General features: G+C 44.1%; 1 protein-coding gene across 2 annotated transcripts; it reads right to left on the bottom strand.

Annotated features, from left to right (window-relative positions):
- Positions 1 to 641: 641 nt before the first annotated feature.
- Positions 642 to 20717, bottom strand: MGST3 (microsomal glutathione S-transferase 3). Of its 2 annotated transcripts, none has more exons than XM_007191077.3 (6): positions 20584 to 20717; positions 6011 to 6134; positions 4816 to 4889; positions 3904 to 3961; positions 1594 to 1666; positions 642 to 882 (listed from the first exon to the last, which is right to left on the bottom strand). In XM_007191077.3, exons 2-6 carry the CDS (start codon positions 6125 to 6127, stop codon positions 746 to 748), a joined length of 459 nt encoding a protein of 152 aa, XP_007191139.1. In that variant the 5' UTR covers positions 6128 to 6134; positions 20584 to 20717; the 3' UTR covers positions 642 to 745. The 2 variants fall into 2 exon arrangements, with proteins under 2 accessions (XP_007191139.1, XP_007191140.1); XM_007191078.3 differs by lacking the exon at positions 20584 to 20717 and adding an exon at positions 7920 to 8005.
- Positions 20718 to 27428: the final 6711 nt, after the last annotated feature.

Here is a 27428-nt window from a genome sequence, read left to right as displayed (position 1 = left end):
GCTGATTTTTTTGTTTGTTTTATTTATATAGTATAGCATAAATTTAAATGTAAATAGTCCTATGTGGCTAGTGGCTGTATTGGAAAGCACAGATCTAGACACTATTACTGTTAAGTAGTTTAGGGCCACATTCATTTCTGGAACAGCCATCTCATTCTGCCAACTCGCATTGTTCTCCAAGTCAGCTAAAACCTTTTAAGTCTTCCATATTTTGTTGCTAAGGTTGTCCTTCCCCATTTGTACCTATGCAATCAGATCTTTGCATCCAAATGCAGGAAATTAGATTCATCTCTATTAAGTTTCATAACCTTAAATTTAGTCTATCACTTCAGTTTTTAAGCGTTAGAAGCAATCTTCAATAGAGATTTTTTAAAAATCCTATGTATTAGCAAGTGATAAGATAATCTTATAACTAGCACTAAAAGACTTTCTTCGAGCCCCAGTTTTTCACTGCTGTGGCATGACTATGAACATATTTCCACAAATAGACCTTTTTCCAGCTCACACATTAAGTAAACACCCTCTGGCAGGGTAAGAAGGAGTGCTTAATACCTGTGGCCTCTTTCTCATCTACTAGGAACAGGCTACTTATATTTTAGATAAAGACTCAAAAAGAAATAAGTGAGAGTCAGGGTTAGGTATGAGGCTGACGCCAGGTAAGTTTTTATTTAGGGAAAAAAAAAAAAGTCACTGAAAATAAAAGTCAGTCAAAATGAATGAGAGTTTCCAAACACCCTATAACTCTTTAATGGCAGCTTTTGCACCCACCGCTCAAGCCAGTTCTAACCCAACCAAGATGCTGGAAAGCAGAGCACACCGTGGTGCCCATCAGGCCAATGAGGGCGATGAAGCTCAAGGCTCCCCGTTTCCGCTTTCTAGGTTCTAAAAAAGAGGAAAGAGCAGAAGTTACTGGGGGTGCTCCACAGTGACAGTGCTGTCAACATCCACCAGCCATTCTGTCAAGGCACTTGGGGTTGTACGTTAGACCATCTAGTCTTAGGAGGTCAACCAGCTCTTCAGCCTAAGCTGTCAGTATGTTACATACTGCATGCAAAGTCGTGTGCCACAACAGTATTGAACTTTAAAACACGTTGTGGGATAATAATTAGAGCACCTTTGCTCCAGGATCTTTTGGAGTTTTCCCTCTTCCAAGAGGTAAGTCCAGCCAGAAGAATCTCTTCCCCCTTCTCTCTCAGGCACACTATTTATAGTACTGATTAGGAGCAGGGGATCTGGGGTCAGACTGCCTGGGTTTGAATCCTGGCTTTCTAGTTTACACTTAGTAGCTCTGTGACCTAGAGTCTTAATCTTTCTAAGCCTCAGTTTCCTCATCTATAAAATAATATTATCTATGTCACAGAATTGTTGTAAGGTTAAATAGCATATGCAAAGTTCTTAGAACAGCAATTGACACACTGAAGATACAGAATGCGCTTTGTTACTATTCAAAGGTTAATAAAAAGAAAGAAGATAACAGATCTTTCACCTAAATATCAAGTTACTTTCCCTCTTCTTAAAGCCCCGCTAAACAGGAAAATATAGTAGTATAAGATTTTAAATTTGTTTCCTTGACAGATGTCAATATGTCCTTACCTCCTGTGTAATAGCCATAAGCATAAAGAACTCGTCCAACAATCCAGGCCAAGCCCAAGCCAGAAACTACACGCTAAAATAAAAGGGCTCTGTTAGTTATTTGCATGAAAGAAACAGGCAGAATTTTATTAACATCTAGGATTGATAACACAATGTTTTAACAAAAAGTTAACAGTTTTATGGATATAGTAAAATACTCCCTACCAAAGTTAGGGTAGAATGAAGTTGTTTCAGTCAGGAAAATCAAAGCGCTGTGATCCTTCTGTGAACTGCTCAGAGACCTGGGAGGTGATTGCTGGCCTTCTCCTAGGTAGGTGGGATGGGAGGAACCTCCCGGCCTGCCCCAGGGGACTCAGTGTGCTAGAGCACAGGGGAAGGAGAGGCAGGCCTGGGGGTCGCGGAGTAAGCCAGGAGAGGAAACCGACTGAAAGGCAGGACTAGGGGAGGAGCCCTGTGGACAGGAGATGGACTGCACACTCCATGGCTGTGTGCTGCTTCGTCTCAGCCAGGTCCCCCCTGGGAGGGCTCTAAGGGGCTGTGCAGTGGCCCACGCATAGGCATGGGGCTCCACTAGAAAAAGTCGGGGGAGTATGTCATGTTGTGAATCCCAGAACATGTGGTCTTGGAGGGGAAAGTCTCCCCATTCCCAACACCCTTGGGAAGAGAGAGTGAAAACTCATGCAAGATGGGAAATCCTTCCATTTGGACACCCTGCCGGGGTGACCAACCCATTTGGTCTAAAGGAGACAGGGGAGAGGAAGCGAGAGGGTGTGTGAGGACGTGAGTCACTGGGCGTCACTGTCCCCAGCTGTCTTTTCAATTTAGCAGTGGCATCAGTGGGGGCGAGGTTCCTACTTTAGGATTTTTATTTGTTTGTTTTGATGATTTTAGGGAAAGTTAAGTATCAGTAGGAGCATGAAACAACTATAAATAAAACCCCCAGGCGCACAAGTCACTATCTAGAAGCTCTGTAGTTTCTGCCAGGTCTCTCTTTAAAGTCGCATAATTACCGTCAACCCAGGAACAATATTAGGTGCTTGTCTTCAGAGTAGTCTTAGAGTATTTCCAAGAACTAAGCACAAGGAATGGGATCTAGGGAAGTGGGACAGGAACGGGGCCGGGGTGGACATCAGGTGACGCCTAGAGAGACCAGCTAGTCTGTTTAGACCAGCTAGCCTAGTTACTTGCTAGGATTGGGGCTCTTTAGAGGCACAAGAAAGAAACCTCTTCTCTAAGAGAGTAGCAGATTTTTCTTTGAAAAAAATACAAGACTTTGAGGTCATGAACTGTAGATGCGCCGTTCTGGCAGCTGACAAAAAAAGCACAAGGCCATTCAGGTACAGACCAGAGGCTTATGAAAGTCTCAGAACCAGAAACGTCAGGTGCCAGCACTCTGGTCTGAACTCAACGGAGGGGAAATCGGGGCCCTGAAAAGGAAACACTTTCTGTGTAAGGCAAGACCCCAGTGGCAACTAATCAGGCTCAGATAAACTTGCTTTATTTCGATAAGGTGTAGTGAGGACCAAACCTAAGGCTCACAAGGGCCATAGCGGCCTACACGGCCCCGAGGTCCACCCTCACCTCCAGCCCTCACCTCCTGCTCACCACTGAAGCCGCACCGCTCACTGTGCACCACACAGACCAGGCAGGCTCCTGCCCCAGGGCCTGGCCCTGGCTCGTCTCCTGCCTGCAGATGTCTGGAGACATCTGCAGCACCTGCTCCCTCACCTACTGCTTAAGTGTCACCTTCGCATCAAGGCGCTCCTCCTGACCACCCCACTCAACACTGTCCCCCCCGTCCCCAGGCACTCCCTTTCCACCATCCCTGTTTTTGCTTCCTCTGTGGGGTGCATCACCTTCTAACATGCTACACGATGTCCTTGAATTGCTTTTTGTCTGCGACCCCAACTAAGAGTCAGCTCCATGAAACCAGGAGCCTTTGCCTGTTTTGTTCAGGTGTCCAGGAAATGTCCGTTGCATGAATAATGTGGCAAAGGAAAACTCAATGGACATGAACCTCCTAGGATCAGAGAGACCTGGGTTCAAATTCTGATTCATCTACTCTGTAGCTATTTGATCTTGAGAAAGTTACATAGTATCCAAGAGGTTTCTCATCCGTAAAAAACGGGAAAAATTCTACCTACTTTAAGGAACTTTGTAAGAAGTAACTGAATGAAATTCTTTTAAATACATGGTGCCTAGACATTGAAGATGTTCATTAAAGTTTCATTTCCTCTTCCCTCCTGAATGGCTCAGTGAATTAAATCTATTAAATCTAATTAGATGAACCCCCTCCCCGGAAAAACTTACTGGGTGGTAAACACCTCCGACAGCTAGAAAAAATAAGAAGGGAGGGTACACTTCCAACCTGGAATAGATAGAAAAAAAAGGTTTTTTTTTCCTTTAAAGTGCTCTATATAAGTATGTCTATGTAAAACTAAGAACCCTTTACATTCTTACTTGCCAAGTTAGAAACTTGAGAATAAAAATAAACATTGACCAAAGGCAGAAGGCCTGACCGCTAAGATCCACCTTCTTTTGCTCTGCTTGGGATTAGATTAGAGGTAACTCAGAACACAGTGAGTCAAAGACCTCAAATCTGACAAACTGATGAGGCAAATTAGAGTAGATTTCCTTACAGAGCTCAAAGCCTCTCACCCCCTAGGCTGGGAGATTCAGTATCAGTTTAGAGTGAACTTGCTGCAAATACTGCAGAAGAGTAATGCAGCATTAAATTCATGTTTGAAAAGGGCATTGGGGGAGGGATGAAGTGGGAGGTTGGGATTAGCAGATGTAAGCTATTATATATAGAATGGATAAACAACAAGGTCCTACTGTATAGCACAGAGAACTATATTCAATATCCTGTAATAAACCATAATGGAAAAGAATATCAAAAAAGAATATATATATATTTATAACTGAATCATTTGGCTGTACAGCAGAAATTAACAACATTGTAAATCAATGTTACTTCAATTAAAAATAAAAGAAATGGAAGAAAAAAAGAAAAGGTCATCTAGAATCCCACCATCCTAACAACTCTTAATTTTGCTTAATATTTAATCTGTTCACTTATACATTTTTAATGATACTTTTAATGAGTATCCATGATCGTCATCGTTGCTATTACTCAGCAAACAGAGTACCAAGGGTTGAGGTGTTGGACAGAAAACACCCACTCTGCAGATGTCTTGGGGGCCGGGCAGGGCCAGCACTCACGTGTTCTGGTGGGCCCGCTGAATGCAGTTGAAGAGGTGTCCGTTTTCAGGGTCAGTGCTATACATTGTAGGATACTGTTAAAACAAAGTGTGTGTGATCAAATGGTCAAGTGTAGCATTCAGTGTTGAGAGTTAAAATCAACCTTAAAGATAATGTATCCCAAAGCATCTTCTGCCATAACCTTGGTCAGATGATCATTCAATTTCTGCTTACATGCATGTGGTGACAGGTCTCATTCTCAGAGGCAGATTCAATCTGTGTCTATTAATATCCAGTGACAAGAATATATGTCTGTGCCATTCAAGGGGTAGAGGCAGCTTGTGCCAAATTCGGGGTTTTTGTTGACGTTATGCCATCACTGGTGGCTTTGGGATGCATTACAAGGATGCCATTGGGAAATAGCTCCTTCCCAAGAGTCAGCAAATACCACATCCTTTTAAGGTTCCCCTTAATGGGGGAACAGAAACTGAGTGTGTGAGAGTTTTAATGTGTCCATCAAAATAATAAACTAGACATGAAAACTTTAAAAGGAGCTCTAATTATAAATTGCTCAAAAGAAGTAGACATTTAACATTGCTCACCAGGGACAGCTTCAGTAAGTATCCCTTCTAGATCAGCTAGAGCTAAAGGAAGCATTCAATAGATCTCCTCCCTATGTCTGATGTCCAAACACAGGCTAACTCAGCACCACGTGCTTCTCTTCTACTTGGGAAACAGGAAAATCACCAGAAGACATCATTTTAAAGTGGCACACCAGGAAACAACTGCTATTTAACCCCCTCCACCCCCCGTTTTATTTTTGGCCTCACTGTGAGGCTTGTGGGATCTTAGTTCCCTAAGCAGGGGTCGAACCTGGGCCCTTGGCAGTGAAAATGCAGAGTCCTAACCACTGGACAGCCCGGGAATTCCCTATTTAACCCCCTTTAGAAAATAACTGTCTTCCTAGCAAAGAGCTCCAGCCAAAAGCACACCTGGTCTTTTTACAGAAGAGACAAAAGTAAAACAAGATGGAAATGACTCTCCAGAAGGGCCCCATATTTCTTGCCTTCCTCCTGCCAGACAGGGGCAGAATTTCTAATAGGAACAGGCCTGAAACTGCCACCGCTGACCACTAGCACCTCACCTTTCCCTCCACAACTGAAAACAAGTTCTTGCCTCGACGAACCCACAGAGGCACCACTGTGTTCCCACTCACCTCCACTTTGTACTTCTTGCGGGCCTTGGAAACGTTGATGGCTAGATGAGTTACCATTATGAAGCTGGCAGCACCAGTTAGAATCACGAAACCATATTCCTTAGAGAGGACGGCCATCCTGACTCTGTGGGAGAAAGAACACATTCAGGCGCCACCTGGCACTGTGGGCTCCAAGCTGCAGGAGGCCTCAAGAGTGGGATGCTTTGTTACCAGCAAACGTATCGCTACAGCTCAAAAAGAGGCATGAGTGATCTGGTGGTTCTAAGAGGTAGAGATATTACTGTATACCACCCAGCAGAATTAAAAAACGATTCAAGTCTGCGATATACACACAGAAAAGTTCATGATCACATTGTATATTCTCTTTTGTGCCTGAGTTCTTTTGATCAACATTGCATGTATGAGATTTATCTAAACCATTGCAGTAGTCACTGCTATTGGATGGTCTGGCCACTAAAAACCACAATTTCAAAAATATTTAGCAAGGCAAAATGCTAAAAGATATACTAAGTTACAGAGAGAGAGACAGAGAGAGAGAGAAAGAGAAAGAAAGAGAAACAGAGAGAGAAACGGGATATAGTCAGTATGTACACAGTGATTCCAAGTTTCTCGCTTGTATGTCTATTGGCATCGGGGACACTCTGAGGGCAGGAACCCTAGGGCCTCCCTTGGATCCTGAGGCACGTGCTGGTACAGCAGCAGAAATATCACACTTGTAGGGAAGGGATCAGTTCTAGTTCTTTGAAAGCAGAGCAAGGCTCTGGGCAGCTCTTGGAGAACCCAGATTCTTCATCAAATTAACACTTCAAAACGAACCCCATGATGTGTTCTAGTGCCTGCAATGCAGCTTATTTTGAAATTCATCAAAAAATGATGATACAAGCTAATATAGCAAAATATTAATGCTATAACCTGGGTGGTAGCTATATGGATGTTCACTATACAATTCTTCCAACTTTTCTGCATGTTTGAAAAATTTCATATGAAATGTTTGGAGGAAAAGCTCATCTCCGCATTTTTCAGTGTTCAGCAATTTCAGCTCTTTTAGCTCTTGTCCTGCTCCAGGAGGAAAGAAGAAAGAAGGAAAGAAACATACCGGAGATCAAGGAGAGGAAAACCTGCTGGGTGGGAAGAAGCCCTAATAAATTCAGAGTAAGTTAGTGCTGCCCTCCAGTCTATCTGAGCATTGATCACCAGATGTCTGAAGGGTCAGAGCACGGCAGGACACAGAGAAATAGCTACAATGCTTCCAGAGATCCTTAGCTGCTGTCTCATCACGTGCATGGCTGCCACAGGCCAACAGCTCCTGTGTGTATTCTGTCTTCAGTTTAAAATTTCCATCCCTGGGAATTCCCTGGTGGTCCAGTAGTTAGGACTCCGCGATCCCACTGCAGGGGACACAGGTTCGATCCCTGGTCAGGGAACTAAGATCCCGCATGCCACATGGCGTGGCCAAAGAAAAAAAAAATTTCCACCCCTGAAAACTGTTTGGCTGCAACCTCTCCTGAAAGCCTGGGAAGGTTACCCTGCTCCAAAATGTTTTAGTCGTCCTCACAAACAACCCAACAAGATGCTAATACCCCTATTTTCCAAAGAGCACCCAGAGGTTAAGTAATATTCCCAAGGTCTGAAAGAGAAAGTATCCGAGCTGGGATTCAGATTTAGGTTCCAATTCAGTTCCAATGTCCCCTTTCAATCCCACGTGACGATTTAGAGCTGAACTGACATTGGGATCACAGAATCTTTCTCAGTGTGGAATTTGGGGCCAGCAAACAGGTCAGTTCTTTAAAAGTAAGTTTCCCTTAGGTCTGCAAAATAACATTTGGAACCAAAATCCTAAAATCTGCCCACCCCCAACCATGTTTCACAATAATTCCCGTTAGTTTCCCCTGCTATATTCTTTCTTTACCTAGAGCTGCTCGCGGAGGGGCACCCAGCATCCCCTCCTCCGGGACAGGGGACACACACTGGAAAGGGCCGTCCCCATGACTCAGCATGGGAATCACCTCCAGGTCAGCCTCTCCTGGGCCATCTCGTGTGGCTGCGGAGAGCAAGGAGTCTTTGGCTGCCTTCCAAGCTTCCCTGCCCTCATTCTCTTTTAGAATTAGTCCTTTCCAGAGTTTAGAAAATCAGCTTGGGGAGGAAGCTTTGGTAGTAGTTATTAAAACAAAAACATGGGGTGAATACTGAACACCTCTTTGAAAATAAATAAACATGACTACCTGATATCCCTGGGGTTCAACACATCTGGGCCAAACAGGCCACTGAAAACGAAGCTGTCTCTAACTTTGTCAAAAGCCGCCTGTTTAAGAACGATACAATTAAGCATATCTGGTTTAGGTCAAAGTGTGCAAGTTGAAAGTCTGTTCAGACCTCACCTTTAGACAGGAGGCTAGGCTCTCTCGCAGCCTGGGGTAACCTTGTGTTGGTGCAGACTTTTCAGCTCATTTTTCCTCTCCCCCCAAATCCCATAAGCTCCATTTTACAGAAAAGGAAATGGAGGCTCAGGTAGAGAGATGAGGGCAGAGCTAAGACCAGAGCAGGTTTTAGAATTCTTCCCCAAATACTCCAGCAAGCCCAGGCAAAACATTAGAATTCGGTGGCTCGGTCACTGGCCTCTGTTTTTCTGGCCTGTAAGGATTTGGGTAGGAGAAGCTAGGTGGCAGGACAGAGAAGTGTCCTTTGAGTAGATGTTTCTATTGCAGGCAATGAACACTCAGAAAGGCAACCGCTCAAAAACCTGCAATTAGAAATTAATGTTTACCACTGACCTCCTCTTCCAAAATATAAATGCAACCTGGGAGGTTACACTTTTAGGCAGTCACACCCTAGTGAAAGTGACTCTCCTCACACTTTGGTACGGTGATAGGTACTGAGGGGAAAAGAATCTAGGTGAGGGCAAGCAGAGCCAGGAACAAGACCTTTGAAGGACAGAGAATTTACAGTAAGGGAGACCCAGAGTCCGATGCTAAAGTGGGTGGTGTGCAAAGGACAGTGTAATCGGTCAGGAAACAGTGAGCGTACTAGGGGCAGGAGGAGAGAGGCGGCCATCTCCAAGGCTCTCCCTGCAGGAGCCCTGGACACACCTGCATAGGTGCCAGAGCCAAGCCTGTTGAGCCCGCCCTGACACCTCCTTGCACTTTCACCACATGAGGAGCCCTGCTTCACAGGCCATTGCAGCCAGCACTTCCCAGCTGGCGTGATCAGGGCTAGAACAGAAAGAGCAGCCAATTGCATCAGATACTAAGCTCCCGTGAGGGAGGGACCGTGTGTGTCCAGCATCCCCCGTGCCAAGCACAGAGCGTGTGCTTATAGAAAGCTGTGGAATAAATAAAGCAAGCTGTAAGTCCAGGTAGCTTTCAGAATGCGTCCTCCGCTCTGCACAGTGCCTGGCATAAAGTGTGTGCCTAACCCATGTCAGTTTCCTTTTTTCCCCTCAAAGCATCTACTGAAACAATGGAAGCAATTGGATGTATGAATTCCTGGAGAAAGAGGAGATCAGAACACAGAGAAAAGCTCTGTCGCTACAGCTGCTGAAAACATAAATCCAATAGGGACTGCAAAATGCTTAAGGCTTGTCCTTTAAGGACAGAATCAGTTTAATTCACTTAGGGTTCAAAAAAAAAACTTCGTCATTTGCTGAATCCTTATTTTCTGAGGAATCCAGGGCAAAGAGATGCACGCTCCCGCCCCGTCGCGTGGGTGCGGGTGCGCACACTGGTGAAAGGGGAGGCACCTCGGCTCACAGCAGCCACGTTCCAGGCAGCTCCAGCCACGCCCGAGGTTGGGCCGGCCCCGCAGCTAGCAGATAGCTCCCAGGGCACAGGCTTGAGAAGCTGATACGTGCAACACAACCTCTTTCTGACATGAGCACGCATTCGGACTGCACACTATAGTTTGTTGATTACATACCTGCTCTGTGTCACTGGCAACCCGTATATCCACCCAACAAGATAAGGTTCTTGGGGGTGGGAGCTCTGCCCTAGACTTTGCCTTCTACATGGTGATAGACACACAGCATGCAGTCCAATGGTCCTTTCGGAGCTGAACTTTCATGACTGGTATAGATTACTTTGTAACTCACTTGGTTGTATAATAGCACTTGTTAATTATCATGCAGTTTCCGAGGTTAGTCACACACCAGCTGTAAAGATTAAAATTTATGATTTGTACAAATAAAAATTTATCTAGTTACTTTGTAGTATTACACGCTGCTGGGAGAAGTGTAAAACAGAACCACCTGGAGGACAGCCTGGCGGCAGGCAATATGCTTTATTTACATTGTTCATAACCTTTTGCTCATTAATTCTACTGGGAATCCATCCTGGGGTAATAATCAGGAAGGCAAACAGATTTGGTTCAAAGACATTCACTTCAGCACTATTTATAACAGCAAAAACAAATGGTATAGATGTCCAAACAAAGAGAACTAATTAAATAAATAATATATCTGTAAAACAGAATAGTATATAACCATTAAAAATGGTGAAAGATTAAAGATGGTGAAACAGACTTAATATACAGCATGTTAAGTTTAAAAAAAAAGAAAACAAAAAGTGTATATCTAGTTTTCTCAATAATAGAAAAAATTAAAGAAGAAAATATCAAAATCATAAGCATAGCTATTTCCAGATGGCTGAATTATAGATTTTCCTTTGTACCTTTCTATAATGTGCAAAATGAGCAAATATATACCAAAAAAGTTATGTAAAAACATGGCCTGACAATAATTAGTAATCGAGGAGACAGGAGGAATAGAGAGTATGTTACAAAGGAACCAAGGAATCGGACCTGATTTTTAGCTTGAATCCTGTCACTTATCTACTATGTGCAGTATAGAGACAGCCTTGCAGGTAAGGGGGCAGTTTTGGAATCACATTGTCTGGGTTTGGAACCTGGATCTCATATTCCTAGCTGTGTGTCCTCGGGAAAATTACTCAACGTCTTTCAAGCATCCTTGGTTTCCTCACTAGTTAATTGGAGATAATCATGGCGCCTACCCCACACCATACAGTTGTTGTAAAGATTAAATGGGAACACTGTCTCTAAACACCCATCAGGATGCCTGTCACATAGTAAGTACCCAATAAATGTTATATATCAGGTTATACTATGTGTGCTAATGTTCTGTTAACTGTCTTTGCCCTGATTCAGTGATAAAAGCGGATGTTCGAATACATGATGATGAGATACATTTAAGAATTTATAATTTAGAATTATCATTTTAAAATAGCAAACAAAGCTTAGAACTACATATATTCCCCTCCTTTTTGAACTCTTAATAGCCAGCCATGTTATAATATATTATCTGAAGGGCAGGAGTATTCAGAAGGAAGCAGGCTTCTAGTACAGACTACGGAAATCAGCAAACTGCAGTCATGCAAACCCTCCCTGTAGCCAGACATGCTTATCCCTGCATGGGGCTGAGCATCCGTTCATTTACTCGTCCAAGTTTATTGAGTGCCTACTATGTGCTACTCAGTGGGCCCATGCTGGGGATGAGGTGAACAAGCCAGACTTTGGTCCCTGCCCTCAGGAAGCTCATGTTTTACTGGGGAAAGCAGGCAAATAAGTAAACAAATACCCAATTCCAGATTTTTCCTTCATACCAATGATCAGAAACTGTGTACAACCCCCCCCACCCCCCCAACAAAAATGAAACTAAAAGGGTTGGGGAAAGGCAGAGATAGGACAGAAGTGTTTCTGTTCTCTCTTCACTTATTAGTAACTACAGAGGTGTATGCTCCTAGTTAACTGTTTCCTGGCAGTCTTGAGTCAAAATAGTTCAGCTGAGAGAACAATTAAGTTGAAGGTTTAAAAGGAATTAGTTTTTCTTTTTATTTAGAAAATTCGTGTCACTTATTTAATAGTAGAGATCCTTTTGGGAATGTTTTTATTCCTAGCAGACTTGAATACTGTTTATGATTTGCCTTTTCCCATGGGAAAATCCACAGGAGTAGAGACGGTGGGAATTCTGGAATTAGACTTGTGTTCAGACCCCACCTCTGGGACCCTGGAAAGGTTACTTAATTTTTCTGCCAAATGGGAGAATACTATTTACTTCACAGGATGGTTTGAGGAGTTAAATGAGATAAACTAGACTAAGCATCTGGTATGAACCCTTAATAAATGTTGGTCCAAACACAAAGACATTGTACATCCTGGCAAGTGTACATGTCTGTCCACATATGTAATACTTCCTAAATAAGGAGATACTGATTTTTCTACAAATCTATAATGTGCTCTGACTTAGAAATTAGTTCTGATACTGTTTGGGATAGATTCAAATTTGGCAAAAGGCTGGTCTACTTAGATTCCTGACGTGGACAGCATAATGACAGATGGAGTTAGTTTCCTAGTGTGGACAGCATGAGTCCCAGAACACTTAAGTCACTTACTCAACCACAATATACAAAGTGCTTACTCTATGCCAGGCAGTGTTGAGTTGTGGGAGATACAGCAGTGGACAAGATGGGGGTCCCTGACCTCAAGGCACTGACACTCTAATGATGAGAGAAGACTGACAACAAATACGCAAACAAAGGCAACCTGAGAGAGTGATGACTATTATGGAGAACATACAGGGCAGTGATGCGGAGGGAACGGGGTGGAGGTGGGGCTACTCCAGCAGGATCATCTGGGGAAGATCTTTTCTCTGTGGCCAACATCTGCACTGACACATGAATGAGGAAGAAGCAACCACACAACGTTATGGGGAAAAGAACATTCCAATCAGAGGGAATAGCAAGTGCAAAGGCCCTGGGTGAGGAAAAGCCTGGACCCCAGCACATGGTGGGAACATCAGGAAATAAGGTTAGAGAGGACAGATCCAGATTATGAGAGTCTTTACAGGCCACGTAACAGTCAATACTTCTTGCTTCTCCCCCAACGGACTAAGATGAGATGTGTAGAGGAAGAAAGGGTATGCAATTAAGTGCCTTAGTTGCAGAGGAAGCATCACTTCCCAAAGGGAAAGGCGTTTGCCCAAGCAAACATGCACCATCATTAACTATGCAAGCCCTCGGGTGGATTCAACTCCTACACGTGGAAAGAGCTTTCCAGGTATGAAAAGGGACCAGGAACGGTACAGACCCTAAACATAAGGAAGAAAGAGTTCTGAAAAGGAAGAAGTGGACACTTCTGTCAAGAAGCATGAACAGGCTAAGAATATGCCTTTGGCTTTGGTGAGGGGGAACCCTGGTTTTAGGGAGGTGGTAGAAGGTGGAAGTCCATGGGTTGAGGGTTAAGAGACAAGTGGGCTGTGAGGTAATACACATCAGGCAGTTCTCCCTCCTAAATGTGCTCACACTGTCCAGGCCTGCCAGTATGGCCCCAGGCAAGTCCTACCACTTGCCCATGCAGCCTTTCCTCCTCATGGACCCTCACCAGCCACAGGCTCTACCTTTGGATGTTTGCACATTTTGAGAATACTTTAGAAACAGAATTATTTCTACAACAGATATTTTTAAACAGCAGCATTTCTGTGTGTAACTTTTTTATTTATCAAAATATGTATTACTGGCCAAACATGACTTTCTGAGGACATATCAGGTTGGAGGAAAAAAAACTAGGAACAGTATTTGAAGCAGGTGGGGCATGGGACAAGGGGCAGCAGAAAAACCCCAGGCCACAGTGGGTGTCTAGGGGTAGATCGGAGAACACTGGCGCCCTGGTGACCGGTGGGGCCTTGAGGTCTATGGGACAGCATAGTGGAAGGAAGAGTATTCGAGGCAACAACTCTTTGGTGCATCCAGTGAGTAGACACCCAGTGGATTTTTAAAAAGCTACAAGGCACCATTGTAAAGTCTTACTTTAGGAGTGATCAAGCTTGGACTTAAAATGAGGCAGTGTTGGTCTCACCCCTAGAAGATATGCTCTATTCCAGTGCCTGAGTTAGCAACATGGAGTTTCATTATGATATTTGGCTAAGGTACTCTCCTATAGGAATGTGACTGACAGACTCACCTGGAAACATCACTACTCCAGCGCTTATACTTCGCTCAACCTTTCCTCCAATTCCTGCTTCTGCCACAGCTTGCCTTATCTCACTGGGGCAGGGGTTCCTTCAGTTACAAAAGGGTTACTCAGAGAACTTCCTGAACTACATTCAACAGAATACTACTGGGGTAAAGCTCTCCTTCACTTATTTACCCCACTCCATCTTAGCTGCCAATAGAAATTCCCCAGGGCACAATCAACACTGCACAAATGGAGCAAAAGGCAGGCTTTATCATTTGGGCACTGGCCTCAAATAATTTATGACTTCTGAGCCATGAAGTTACAACAACTTGTCTTCTCCTAAATGAAAATCAAACGTCTTAAGGGAGAGAGGATTTCAACTTTCACCTCTCTCTTTGCCCTCAAACAAATAAAAGCCAGTGTGGACAATGGTAACCCTTACTTCCATTTGCAAGATTGCTCCCCTCCAACTCTACTGCAATTTCTCAGCAGTCTTTTTTTTTTTTTTTTTTTTTTTAATGCATCAGGAATGGGACAATGCTAAAGCACTTACAGACTGACTTGGAGCCATTCCCCAATGTTTCATTAAAATCCTTATTTGGCTGCCTGTACTATTAATCCAATCTTCCTTATATATGGTCCTTTATTTTATTTTATTTTTAAAATTTATTTATTTTATTTATTTAGTTTTGACTGCGTTGGGTCTTCATTGCTGCGTGAGGCTTTCTCTAGTTGCGGCGAGCGGGGGCTACTCTTCGTTGCGGTGCACAGGCTTCTCGTTGCGGTGGCTTCTCCTGTTGCGGAGCACAGGCTCCAGACGCGCAGGCTCAGTAGTTGTGGCGCACGGGCTTTGTTGCTCCGCGGCATGTGAGATCTTCCCAGACAGGGCTCGAACCCGTGTCCCCTGCATTGGCAGGAGGATTCTTTTTTTCGTTTTGTTTTGTTTTTTGTTTTTTTTTTAAATTTATGGCTGTGTTGGGTCTTCGTTTCTGTGCGAGGGCTTTCTCTAGTTGCGGCAAGTGGGGGCCACTCTTCATCGCGGTGCGCGGGCCTCTCATTATCGCGGCCTCTCTTGTTGCGGAGCACAGGCTCCAGACGCGTGGGCTCAGTAGTTGTGGCTCACGGGTCCAGTTGCTCCGCGGCATGTGGGATCTTCCCAGACCAGGGCTCGAACCCGTGTCCCCTGCATTGGCAGGCAGATTCTCAACCACTGCGCCACCGGGGAAGCCCCGGCAGGAGGATTCTTAACCACTTTGCCACCAGGGAAGCCCCGGTCCTTTATTTTACATGGCATTTTCATGAGAATAATACAAGGATGGTCACTTAAAGGGCTCCATGTGATCACATCAAGTGGATCTCCATGAGTCTCCAACACTGGGAGGTGGTTCCAAAAGCTCTGAGGTTGTGCTAGGGGTCTACTCAGCCTGTACTCTTTTAATGAGGTAGCTGTCCAGCCTCGTTTCTGCCTCCAAATGTATCTACAAAGGAATAGTCCTCAAAATTATTTCTAGGCAAGGCAGCTGAGCCCATATAAAGCTAAGTGGAGAAACTTGAGATCCTAGAGGCAAGCAGCACAAAGGTAATTCCCTGTTTCCATGATGGGAGAGAAAAAAAGGACAGTCACAGAATTTCTTTGGGTCCAGCCTACATTTTCAAAATGCCAGTCTGGTCAATTCTACAGTACACAGATGATAAAATCTGTTTGAGTATCAAAGTTTCAAATGGCAGTGAGATTTTTAAAAGAGTACATGGGGGCTTCCCTGGCGGCACAGTGGTTAAGAATCCACCTGCCAATGCAGGGGACATGGGTTCGAGCCCTGGTCCAGTAAGATCCCACATGCCGCGGAGCAACTAAGCCCGTGCGCCACAACTACTGAGCCTGTGCTCTAGAGCCCACGAGCCACAACTATTGAGGCCCGAGCGCCTGGAGCCCACGCTCCGCAACAAGAGAAGCCACTGCAACGAGAAGACCGTGCACCACAACGAAGAGTAGCCCCCGCTCGCCGCAACTAGAGAAAGACTGCACGCAGCAACGAAGACCCAATGCAGCCAAAAATAAATAAATAAAATAAATAAATTTATTAAAAAAAATTTAAGAAAAAAGAGTACATGGACAGTTAAGGAATAATAACCATGTGAAGAAAAATAACTATTCCCCACAATTGTTTTGCATATTCAGTAAATATCACTCCAAGGGCTAAAAATGAAAAGTTAGTTGAATAAGCAGGCCATTATTTGTCCAGCCTTGAATATTAACTCAAGTGAGGCAAACAGCAGAGGCAGGTCATAAAGTGGGTCTTTCCTGGTTTCTGATATTCTTTAATTCCTCATCAGTGTTGCTGGCAGAACACTTGGAAAGTGGAAGCACACTACAAGTTAGGGGGGATGGAAAGATCTGTCTTCTTAAGAGATAAATGTCCTATAAATCCAAATATAGTCAATTTTATAGTTAAGTAGCCACAGCTTGCAATATAAAATATTCAAGTTCCACATGTCATTTTAACTCCAACACTCTCGCGAACTGTCTGTGCTGATGACAATGACTACATTCCTGCGCTGGCTGAGAGCGGGAGCGGGGAGGGAAGGACCAGCCTGATGCTCGAGTCCAAGTGAATGTTTCTTGGTTATGTGGGATGAGCCTGCATTGACACATATAAACCATGTTAAGGCCAAATAAGCAAATTACCTGCTCTTTTCTTCTCTGGAGTCTGACTTCTGTGTGAAAAGGCACTAGACACATATGCTTAACTGAATCTCCCCTGGGAAAAACTGGTAATTCAGCTCTTCAGGAATCTAAGAATAGTAGATTATAAGACAGAACAAATCCTAGGTTCCCCTGTTTGTAGGATGACAAACTTTCCCAAACAGATTCTTGACCCAAAAGGCCCTATGGGCGAGAGTTCCTTGATGTGCTGACCTAAAAGCCCTGAGCCACGCTGGACCATCTGGAGCCCAGCCTCCAGGGAGGTGTGATCCCAGGGACAGGCTGCAGGACATTTCCCATAGTCTGAAGGCACCAATCTCAGAGGACAGGGAAGAGAATGGGAAGAAGTTATGGGATGCAGAAGAAAATAAAAATCTTGTAACAATTCATTCAAGGGAGCTGATCTGACAAAGTCAATGCAGGACAAAGCGTTTCACCTAAATGGAATGCTCACTTTAAGTCCACATCTACCACCTTCCTCAGTAGTGCCTTAGAATGATTCCTTTCCTGATGTATCCCTTACTGAATGCTGGGTACCATGTGCAGTGCAGGGCTACAATGGTGAACAAGACTGAGAAAGAAGGTCCTGACCTTCCAGAATACAGAGTCAAATGGAGGGAGACAACTTAGGAGGATCATGAAACAGGAAGGTAACAGATTGAGCTAAGGGCTCTGAAGGATGTAACAGTGATGTGAGAGTGAGCACACAGGTAGAGAAAACAGCAAGTACACAGGCACGGAGACAGGAAAGGGGTTTACTTGTATAAGGATGAAAAAGGAGACCAGTGTTGGCTGAAGGGTAGTGATATAGCCTAGAGGAAGAGTGGTAGGAGAAATCAATGATTATTAATAACACTTATTATTAGCACATATATTACTTAATGTGTGTCAAACACTGTTTTAAGTAGTTCATCAATATTAACTCATTTAAACCCTCACAGCATCCCTATGATATATTATTACTCCATTTTACAGATGAAGAAACTGAACATCAGAGAGGTTAAGTAATCTGCCCAGGGACACGCAGCTATAACAGAGAAAGCCTGGATTCACACACAGCCAGGCAGTCTGGCTCCACAGTTATGCTCTCAACCCTTGGCTGTATTGTCTCTCAATGAGGTTGGGGAGCAAGTTTGGCCACACTTGACCTCTTTTGAAACTTTTCTACCTCTCCGGACCCTCTCCTGAGCATAAAATATATTAACGAGAACAGAAAGCTAATAATTAACTCCAAGTCTGTGACTGATTAAAGCCTGAGAGCTTTCTAATTGGAAGAAGAAAAAAATTTGGAAAAGGTCCAAAAAGGAATTTTTTTTTTTTTTTCTTTTTAATGAGTGTCAGCACTGCAGTATGACAGGAGGAGAGATTACAGGGGAAAAAAATCCTCCCAACTTTCGGGCATACAGGTTTGCAAAGGGCAAAGCAACACAAAAATTGGCACTTCATTTTTACATCACGATTTCCCTATAACCTGTCCCTTAACTGGAATTATATAGGAACTGAGGGGCAGAGTGAAACTAAGCCCTGACTTCCCAAAGAGGAAAAAAAAAAAATTTCTAATGAGTCACATGGACACCGTTTGGATTTTCCATCACAAGAAATGTGGGTGGATTGTATGCAGTGAATTCTTAGCAGCTGCTGAACAAGTGTCCTCCAGGCTACCAGCCATTCTGAATGAAGGAACTGCATAGGCTGCAGGCTCCTGCCTGAAACGGGGGTCTAACTCTTCAGGCCTGTCTGTACTTAGAAGGAAGTTGTGTCACAATCATTCACATTTCTTAGGCTGGAGAAACAAAATAACACTATTAAATAAAAAAGAGTGAACTAAGTCACCAAAATATTAGAACACAAGTTCCAGTTAAAAAATGGGTCGACTCTAGAAAGAACTCAGAGCGTAACAGGGGACGGATGATTCTAAATGCTGAACTCCTTAAAGGTATTTGCAAATGTATTTGGAAGGTAGTACAACTTCCCCGTAGGAAGATAGGCACATAGACACTGTAAGAGATAGCGAGGGAAACACAAAAATTCTATTTTACACAGCAGTAACCTACCTGGTAACTGCTGAATCCTCCTTTTTCAGGAGGATGGTATACTCATTAGTATTAATGAAACCAGTTGTAAAAACCGTAGCAGTATATTCTTTTAAACACATATTGCTTTAAAAAATGCTAAATGGTTCATGGTCAATTGTGGTTGGCAAGGGTGTTCTGAATACAGATTCAGAATATTTAAATAGAAATATAGGGAAGAATATATTTAAATATTGCCAGCTGTGCAGTAGGCACTAAATTACTCTTTGACAGATTGATTTGTCATCCACTTCATTCCAGGTTTCTCCACATAGGTTCAGTCTCTTTGCTATCCTCCAGGTTAAGAGGTTCCCCTTCATGGACTGTGTCTCTGCAGAACTCTAAACTGGCAGGATTAAGTCTAAATAAGGGGGAAGACTGCCCTTCTCCAGTTTTGTTCCTTAATCTAAGGAGGCCCCTGCAGTGCAGTTTCTATGACTGGGCACAGTACCTCTACACAGTACCTCTGTTTTATATGTAGTAACATCATTTGTGGGGGGAATCACTTGACAAAGTTTTCTATTTCTGTAACATTGCCAGGAGGGAAGCTTTACAGAACGTCTTCCCCGGCTGAAAGTATTTGTTTGGATTTTAGATGTAAACTTATTTAACTCTGTTAAATTTAACTCCTGTGAGAATAAACATTCTTGATCCCCTGACTCAGATACTATGCTCTCATCACTGAATTCGTTGACCTAAGCATAGTCTGTAATTTTGACCAGTAACCTTGGGTGCTTCCCAGAAACTGTAGGCTCCCAGTGATCTACAGATTTCCCAAGAGATGCCCTTGCTTCCACCGACAGAGGAATCGAAAACCTGCGGCAATTCCACATGACCACGCCCAGGTCTACAGCACCTGCAAAGAGCCATATATCTGCAGAGCAGTAAGTGTCCTTCCCTCCAGATCTCCCTTTCTCCAGTTAGGGGATTAAAGCCACAAGCCCGTAGCTCTTTTCCTACCCACCCTCCTGTCTCTGCTTTCCTTTTACCTCCCTTCCCACACTCACTTGTCCCCTAAGCTACAATATAGCGGTAAACTCGTGACTCCCAAGGAAAGTGATAGCAGAAGCCAGAACTTCGGAGAATGACTTACCAACCAGCCTCCAGCCCCTTCCACCGCCCCGCAGTTGCCCCGCCGCTGTGGTGCTAACGCTCCCTGCAGCAACACCAGATGAGGGAAATTCTCTGAAATCAACCTCAACAAAGACTCCGCCTCCTCTCCTGCTCTAAGGCAGCGGTAAGAAATGACCCACTCGTGGGTTCCAATTCAAACATACGACAAACGTTTCTATGAAACCAGGGGAAAACAAACACAATTCCCTGGGAGACCCTCCCGGAAGGTCCCTAGCAACACATGCACATCCGCAGCCGGCGCAGCGCTCCCAGGCCACTTTAAAAACCTGTGTTACCGATCAGGCCTGCACTGCCAGCTGCCCCTGCAGTGCCCTGCCCACCCCTCCTGTGCACCAGAGATGCAGTTGGCAAGGTCAGGTGGGCTCTGGGAGGCAGAAAGAAGGAGCCCGGCGTCCGCACAGCCCAGGGAGCGGAGGAGAGAAAAGGAAGTAACTGAGGAAGGGTTGACCTTGAGAATCTCCCTGAGTTTTAGATAGCGAGGCCGGCCCAGCTTAGACGCTCCAAACCCACTACATCATGGGGAGGATGGAGGGCAAAGGGGATGGGAAGGTAGAAAGGAATCTACAGACAAGAAGGGAGAGAGAGAGAGAGAGAGCGAGTCCCTATTCAGCTTGGGATGGCCGAGATACGGGCGGTGCCCAGCGCAGGAGCTGAAATGCCTCCGAGGCCCACGCTCCTCGCCGCCCGCAGCTGCGGGGACTCACCTGGATCACCTTCGCTCGGCTGGTGCAGAACGCAGTGCGCAGCGGAAGTGTAGGTGCGGCACCCTTCGCCTCCTGCAGAGTGGGGCGTGGCTCGGAGTAGTCCCCGCCCCCTCCCGGGGCAGCGCGAGGCCACGCCCTGAAGGCGGGGCAACGGGTGTCCGAGAGAGCTCTCTGAGCACCACTTCTGGGCCGCTGGTCTTGAGGCAGAGACTGCATTTCCTTCCTCCTCACCGTTGTCCACAGATTACCCCTCCTACTCCCAAATGCATTTATCTGTTCCTTTCAGCAAATGCCCTCGTGGCCGCCTTCCTAAACTGTCCCAGCCAGTTCATACTTCTCGGATTGAGTTTGCAGCACGGTAGCACGGTAATAATTTATCCCCATCAGAGCCACCGTAGCTTGCTTCTAGGGGCTCTGGGGTGAGGGCGGGGGCACGGGTTTGCAGGGCGCGTGCGGGCTAGGGGGAGGTCACCAGAGCCGGGTGGCAAGGCTGGGGTGGGTGCGTTCTGGCTGCGTCTAGGGTGTGCGGGGCGCTCAGTGTCTCAGATTGCTACAGTCGCCAAGTGAAGGGATTTAGGGTTGTTAGAGCCTGTATATTTCCCTAACTAATGTTGTTAGTTTTGCGAAGATCCGGAAGCGAGCCCTGCCCGTGTGGTGGCCGCACCCATCCTCGCCCACGCCGCCCGCTCGCCGGGGTCCAGCTCTTCGGGAACTAGACCGCACCGCCTCGGGGACCCACGGATCTTTGATAGCGAATACAAGCCCCAGTTAGGCCCTCAAGTCCAAGTCCGATGAGGTCTTGAGGGAGGCCTGCAGGCAGGGTCGAGCCGGAAGGAGTAGAGCTTGCTTCTAAGTGCCGTAAACTCAGCCTTGGAACCGCCGACGGCAGAAGGCACCAAACCTTCCAGTTTTCACGTGTCTTAAGTGCACCCGTCACCCCTTTCCTCTGCATACCCCACATCCTACTAGGGATTGCCACCTCTGGGCCACCCCTAGTGTCTCTTATGTGGGAGTACGTCCCCTCTCTACGAGAGCCTGTGCTTCCAGGTTGAGGTGTAGAAAGGCTGGTATCTAGATCTTACAAGGCTCTAGGATGGGTGTTGGTTCCTTTTTATTGATTTGTCATATCCACACATCCGGGAGTATTTTGAGGTCTCGTAAAATCTTTACTATTGTTGTTTAAACAACTTCCAACCATTCTCACGCTTTTAACTTTTTCAGTACAAGAAGGCCTTATATGTTAGGGTTTCTGGCATGTTGATTGTAAAGAACTTGTTTTCACTGAACACTGCAAGTAAAAAAAGTAGGAAAACATTTTTACATTATTGAGGGACATTTTTTCCCCCTTGCTTCTACAGACTGACGGTGTTCTCTGTTTTAGTCTTTGCCCACCGCCCCCCACCCCTCCCCACGCAAACCTCATTTCATATGTTGAAACCTAATCCCCTCTGCCATGGTATTCATGGCTTGGGCCTTTGCCAGGTATTAGTTCATAAGGGTAGAGCCCTCAAGAATGGGATTAGTGTCCCTATAAAAGAGACCCCAGAGAGCTCCCTTGGCCCTTCTGTTGTGTGAGGACACAGGCAAGACAGCCATTTATGAACCACGAAGTAGGCTTTCGTTAGACACTGAATCTGCCAGCACCTTGATCTTTGCCTTCCCAGGCTCCAGAATTTGGAGAAATAAATGTTTGCTATTTAAGTAACCCATCCTATGGCATTTCTGTTACAGCAACAAGTCAGAAGTAAGACACTTACTGACTGTTCTATATAAGAAGAGGCGGCCTAAGGTGGTAGAAGGAATGATTGAAGAGTCAAGAGCATAATTCTGGCCCCTCCTTTCCCAGTTATCCCTGTTTGACATAGACAAGTACTTAACCACACAGGACCTTACTTTAAAAATATCTCATTATAAAAGTAATATTTGTTTATTGCAGACATTTTGGAAAATATGGGGAAAAATCCACAAGAAGGAAAAGTGGAATCATACTGTGTATACTTTTTGTTGTCTGCTTTTTCCACTTCATAAATTATAAACCATTTCCCTTTTTCTTTCTTGAACAGTTTATTCTGCAACATTATTTGGTACTGATTGCACATCATTTCACAGCATGGACATACCAATTCCCTCTTGTTGGAACTAGCTTGTTTTCAATTCTTTACTATTACAAGCAATGTATAACCTTGTAGATAAATCTGTATGCGTGCTCTTATTTCTTTTGGCTAAATACACTTAAAGAGGAATTTCTGGGTCAGAGAATACATACATTTTAAGGTCTTTTGATATCTATTAACAAGATGCACTCCAGGAAAAGATTTATAATCTCCAACACTGAATATTAGATATCATTTTCCTCCATCTCACAGTGAGGATAAGACCTGTCTCACAAGGTTATTGTGAAGTTCAAATGAAATGAGGACAGAAGTCCTACATTCCTTTTGACACAGGATAATATATTTTGCAAGTTCCTTTATAACAACATGAATTATGATGTAGAACACTTTGGCTCAGAGGTTACTCTTTCCCTACTTCACTCACCATTGGTTCTTTCTCCATTTACAATGTCTTCTTCCAAGCCTCTTCATAAAGTCACCATTGACCTCGTAAGCTCTATCCTTGGATTCTCAAACATTGCTCTCTCCAGATTCTTTTCTTTCTGCTCTCCTTTACTAGTTCCTCTTCATCAACCTGCGTCTTCAGACGTATTCAAAATTCTCCAAAGTGCTATCCTTTATTTTTTCTTCTCACTCTTCTCTTTGATGAGTCTCTTCTTTGACTCTCTTATTGGTTGCATCCTCTCCTGTGGTTATTTGGGTTTTCTAGAGGCCAAACCCTCATCTCTTTTGGGAAAATCCCTCATTTTCTGTATGTTCTTTGGAGGTAGTGCTTATCGAAATATACAAGTTGAAAGGCAATTCTTCCTCTCCCTCATTTCAGAGGAGACAAGGGGGTGAGCACATGCCTTCATCTCTGCCAATCAGATGTTACTTCCAAGAGAATGAACAGCAACAAGGGGACATTTGGAGTTCTCATTCATTCACGTGGCTGCAGCAGTGGACAGACCAGAACTCTCCAGGGGGCTTTTCTGACCACTCCATTGAAAATTGCAACTTCTCTCTCCTCAAGGCACTCTTTATCCCCCTTCCTTGTTTTATTTTCTACCATCTGACATGTTTTTGGATTTAATTAACTGATTTGTTTATGACCTGGGTCCCCCATTTGAATGTAAGTTGCATGAAGGTGGCGGTATTGACTCTTCACTGCTGTGTCCCCAGTGCTCCGAGGTGCCTGGCATGGAGTACGCACTCAATAACTATCTGTTCAATGAATACACATATGGCTAGTTCTTGTTGCCTCACTGTCTGGAACTCCCTGGGTTTGTGACCTTTTCATGAAGCCTGTCCCTCCAGCCTACCAATGATTCTGGGAGTCCCCATAGCCTTCCAAGAAATACCCTATTTGGCGAGTTAACCAGAGTCAGTTTCTGTTTCAGGCAGAACCACCTACTGTATTACAGGTTTCTAACCCACAGGGTAACTAAAACCGCATTCATTACCTTTCCCAGCAAACCTTTATGTATTTCAGCAAAGGACATCATCTAAGTAATTACCTTAGCTGGAAACTTAGCACCACTCCTTGTCTTTCACTCCCTGGGCTTGGGAATCAGATAGTCCTGCAATGGAATTCCAGAATAGTCATTTATTTAGCTGTGAGATTCTGGGGGGAAATTATATAAGTTCTCTGAAAATTTTTTTTTTATGTGCAAAATTAGTATACCAATACCTATTTTGCTTGGCTTTTGTAAGATAGCATAAAGTCTGGGCCTACTATAGGCACTTAATAAATGCTGTTATTATAACCAATTCTTGTTGATGACACCTCAATGCAGTCTCCCTTCTAGTCCCTCTGCCCTAGTTTATGCCTCAAGTCTCCTCTAACCTAGACAATTACAGTAACCTTTTAACTGCTTCTCTTTAGACATTCATCACCCAGCTACCATCATAGTTACCTTTCTAAAGCAGACCTCTCCTTTGGTGACTGACTAATGCCTTTAGGATGGAGTCCAGACTCTCCTACGTGATATTTCAAGATCCTTTAGCAGTGTAGCCTCAAACTGCTTTTCCAGAATCCTCTCATTTAACATCAAGTTCATAAACATTTGTTGAATGCCTGCTAGATGCCAGGCAGGAACAGAACCAGCATTTTAATAGGGGAAATTGCCAGTAAAAACAAGATAATTACAAATCGTGACTGAGATTTCAACCTGAAGCTTTAGGAGGCGTGGACAACTTCTGTTGTCTCTTTTGTGCTTCTGCCACCCATGTGAAAAGATCATGTTTCAGGAAGCCATTGCTTCTTCACTCTGAGTCCCAGAATGGGACACATGGCTTGCAGACCCAAACCTGATTTGCAATCTGGAGCCAAACTTGGCTGAACACAAACAAGGTCAGTCAAGCCTAGAACAAGCACAGCCAGCCTGCAGACTTGTATGTGAGGCATAAATATTTACTGTAACTCACTTTGAGTCTGAGTTTGTTAGTTACTTTAGCAAAACTGGAATAATACAGAGATAGAACCAAGAGAGCTTGTTTGTGGGCTGGATGTGTGGATAATGAAAAGAAAGATATCAAGGCTTCTGTCTTGAGTAATAGAATGGAGAAAAGCATCAATTACCAAGGAATTACCAAGGTAGAGATGATTGGTGGGGGAAGGAATTTGGGTTGGGGAGTCAAGTTCAGTTTTTGACATCTGTAATAGTCTGAGTAGGCTAACTGTTGTTGAACAAATAACCTCAAAATAGCAATGGCAGAACACAATAGATTTTTCTTTTCTTGTTCATAAAACAGTTCAATGTGGGTATTCAGTGGGTGATGTTTTGTGCATTGATTCATGAATCCAAGCTCTTTCTGTCTTGTGACTCTGCCCTACTCTAGAGCTACATCCAGCTGCATGGGAAGCTAGGAAGTGCTTGGCTGGGAGCTCAAGGTAATATGGATTTGGTGAACAACTAGCTAGTCTCTGCCACTGCATCTTATTTTGAGATACCCCTTAGATATCCAGGAGAAGATTGAGAGTTACTATAAGAGTCTGGTTATCAGGTCTGAGCTTGAGATACACTTTTGGAAATGAAAGACATGTGGATGGTATTTAAAATCACATGTAGATGGAATAGAATAAGGTCAGGATAGAGATCCCCACTGTTGGGCTCTTCAACATTTGCAGGTTGGTAAAAGAGGAGGAGCTGGCCAAGGAAAACAAGAAGAGGGTAAGAATTCGTTACCAGTGAGGTAAGAGGGAAGCCAAGAGAGAGTGATTTACAAAGGTCAGAGAGGAGGAAGGAGTGGTCAACTGGCAAATGTTGCTGAAGGGTCAAGTAAGATTTGGAAAGAGAAAGGACAGGAATACGAGCAGCTTCAGAGGAGCCACGAGCAGCTTCAGAGGAGCCACGGGGAAGGAAGAATGCTTGATTGAAGGTGGGTTGAAGAAAGAATTGCAGGAAGTATGAGGAAGTAGAGAGATAAGAGTGTGTAGACAACTCTTTGATATGTTTGGCTGTGAAGGGAAGTAGAAAAATAAAGGGTCAACAGGAAGATGATGAGTGGCCTAAATAAGGCAATAAGGAGAGATTTTGATGATGTAAGAAATGGTATAACTAAAGGAGGCAAATCCTTGGACAGCCAACAGTAGATGGAAGAAGTGGAGAGACTGTACTGATAAGAGAGCTACTTTATAGTAACAGGAGGGGAGAAAAAAATTAAAAAGGGTGTATTTTTACTAGGGAAATAGTATTAGGGAAGGACAGGTATCCCCATGCTTCCTTTCTTTCCAGGTGGAAGGAGCTCAGCTATTGTGGCTCATAGTTTCCCTCTTTGTCCCTGCCCATGCTGTCCCCAGGGAGGTGGAATGACTTACTTGACTGGTGACTCTGGGAAGAATAAACTGAATATAGTTGGCTCAAGTTCACTCTTCTTACTCTTGGGAAAAGAAGATAAACACACATTTATCAGTCATAGACATAAATGTGAACATATATATATATACACACACATGCTCTGTTTGGGCTGCTATAGCAAAATACCACAGACTGGGTGGCTTACAAAAACAATAGAAATTTAGTTCTCATGGTTCTGGAGGCTGGAAGTCCAAGATCAGGGTGCCAGCATGGTCAGGGGAGGGCCCTCTTCTGTGTCTCAGATTTCTCACTGGATCCTCTTTGCCCTCATGACCTAATCACTCCCCAAAGGCCCCATCGCCTAATACCATCATCTTGGAGGTTAGGATTTCAACATATGGATTTGCGGGGGGTACACAAATATTCAGATCATAGAATATGTGTGTGTGTATATACAAATATATATATTTAAAGCTTTGTCTGCTGAAAGGGTAATGACATCCAAGTAGCAAAGAACACACCTAGGACCCAGATCTTGATTACTTGATTTCTAAATACCATTCTCCACTAGGAGAAACCAGGGATTCTTGGGAAAATGGCTGAAACCCAGGTCAGCCTGGAAAATTTTGTTGTACTAAAAAGTAAAGGCATGCTAATAAAAATTTGATATTTAATGTAAATAAGGATAGTACAAAATTATAGTTCTTTAAATAAAAATCTGTGAGCCATATTGATAATGTATAGATAATATGTAAATGCATACATATATACTTATGTATGTACATAGGAGGTATATGGGAGTTCTCTGTAATGTATAACTTTTCTATAAGTTTGGAATTGTTATAAATTTAAAGTTAAAAATATTACAACTCCCATTGTCCTTACCCTGTTAAAAATATTTTTAAAAACATAAAATTTGGGGCTTCCCTGGTGGCGCAGTGGTTGAGAATCT

This window comes from Balaenoptera acutorostrata, chromosome 1 (assembly GCF_949987535.1).
Source record: "Balaenoptera acutorostrata chromosome 1, mBalAcu1.1, whole genome shotgun sequence".
Classification (NCBI taxonomy): Eukaryota; Metazoa; Chordata; class Mammalia; order Artiodactyla; family Balaenopteridae; genus Balaenoptera; species Balaenoptera acutorostrata.
Note: the sequence above shows the minus strand (reverse complement) of the source record. Positions and strands in the feature narration are given on the sequence as shown.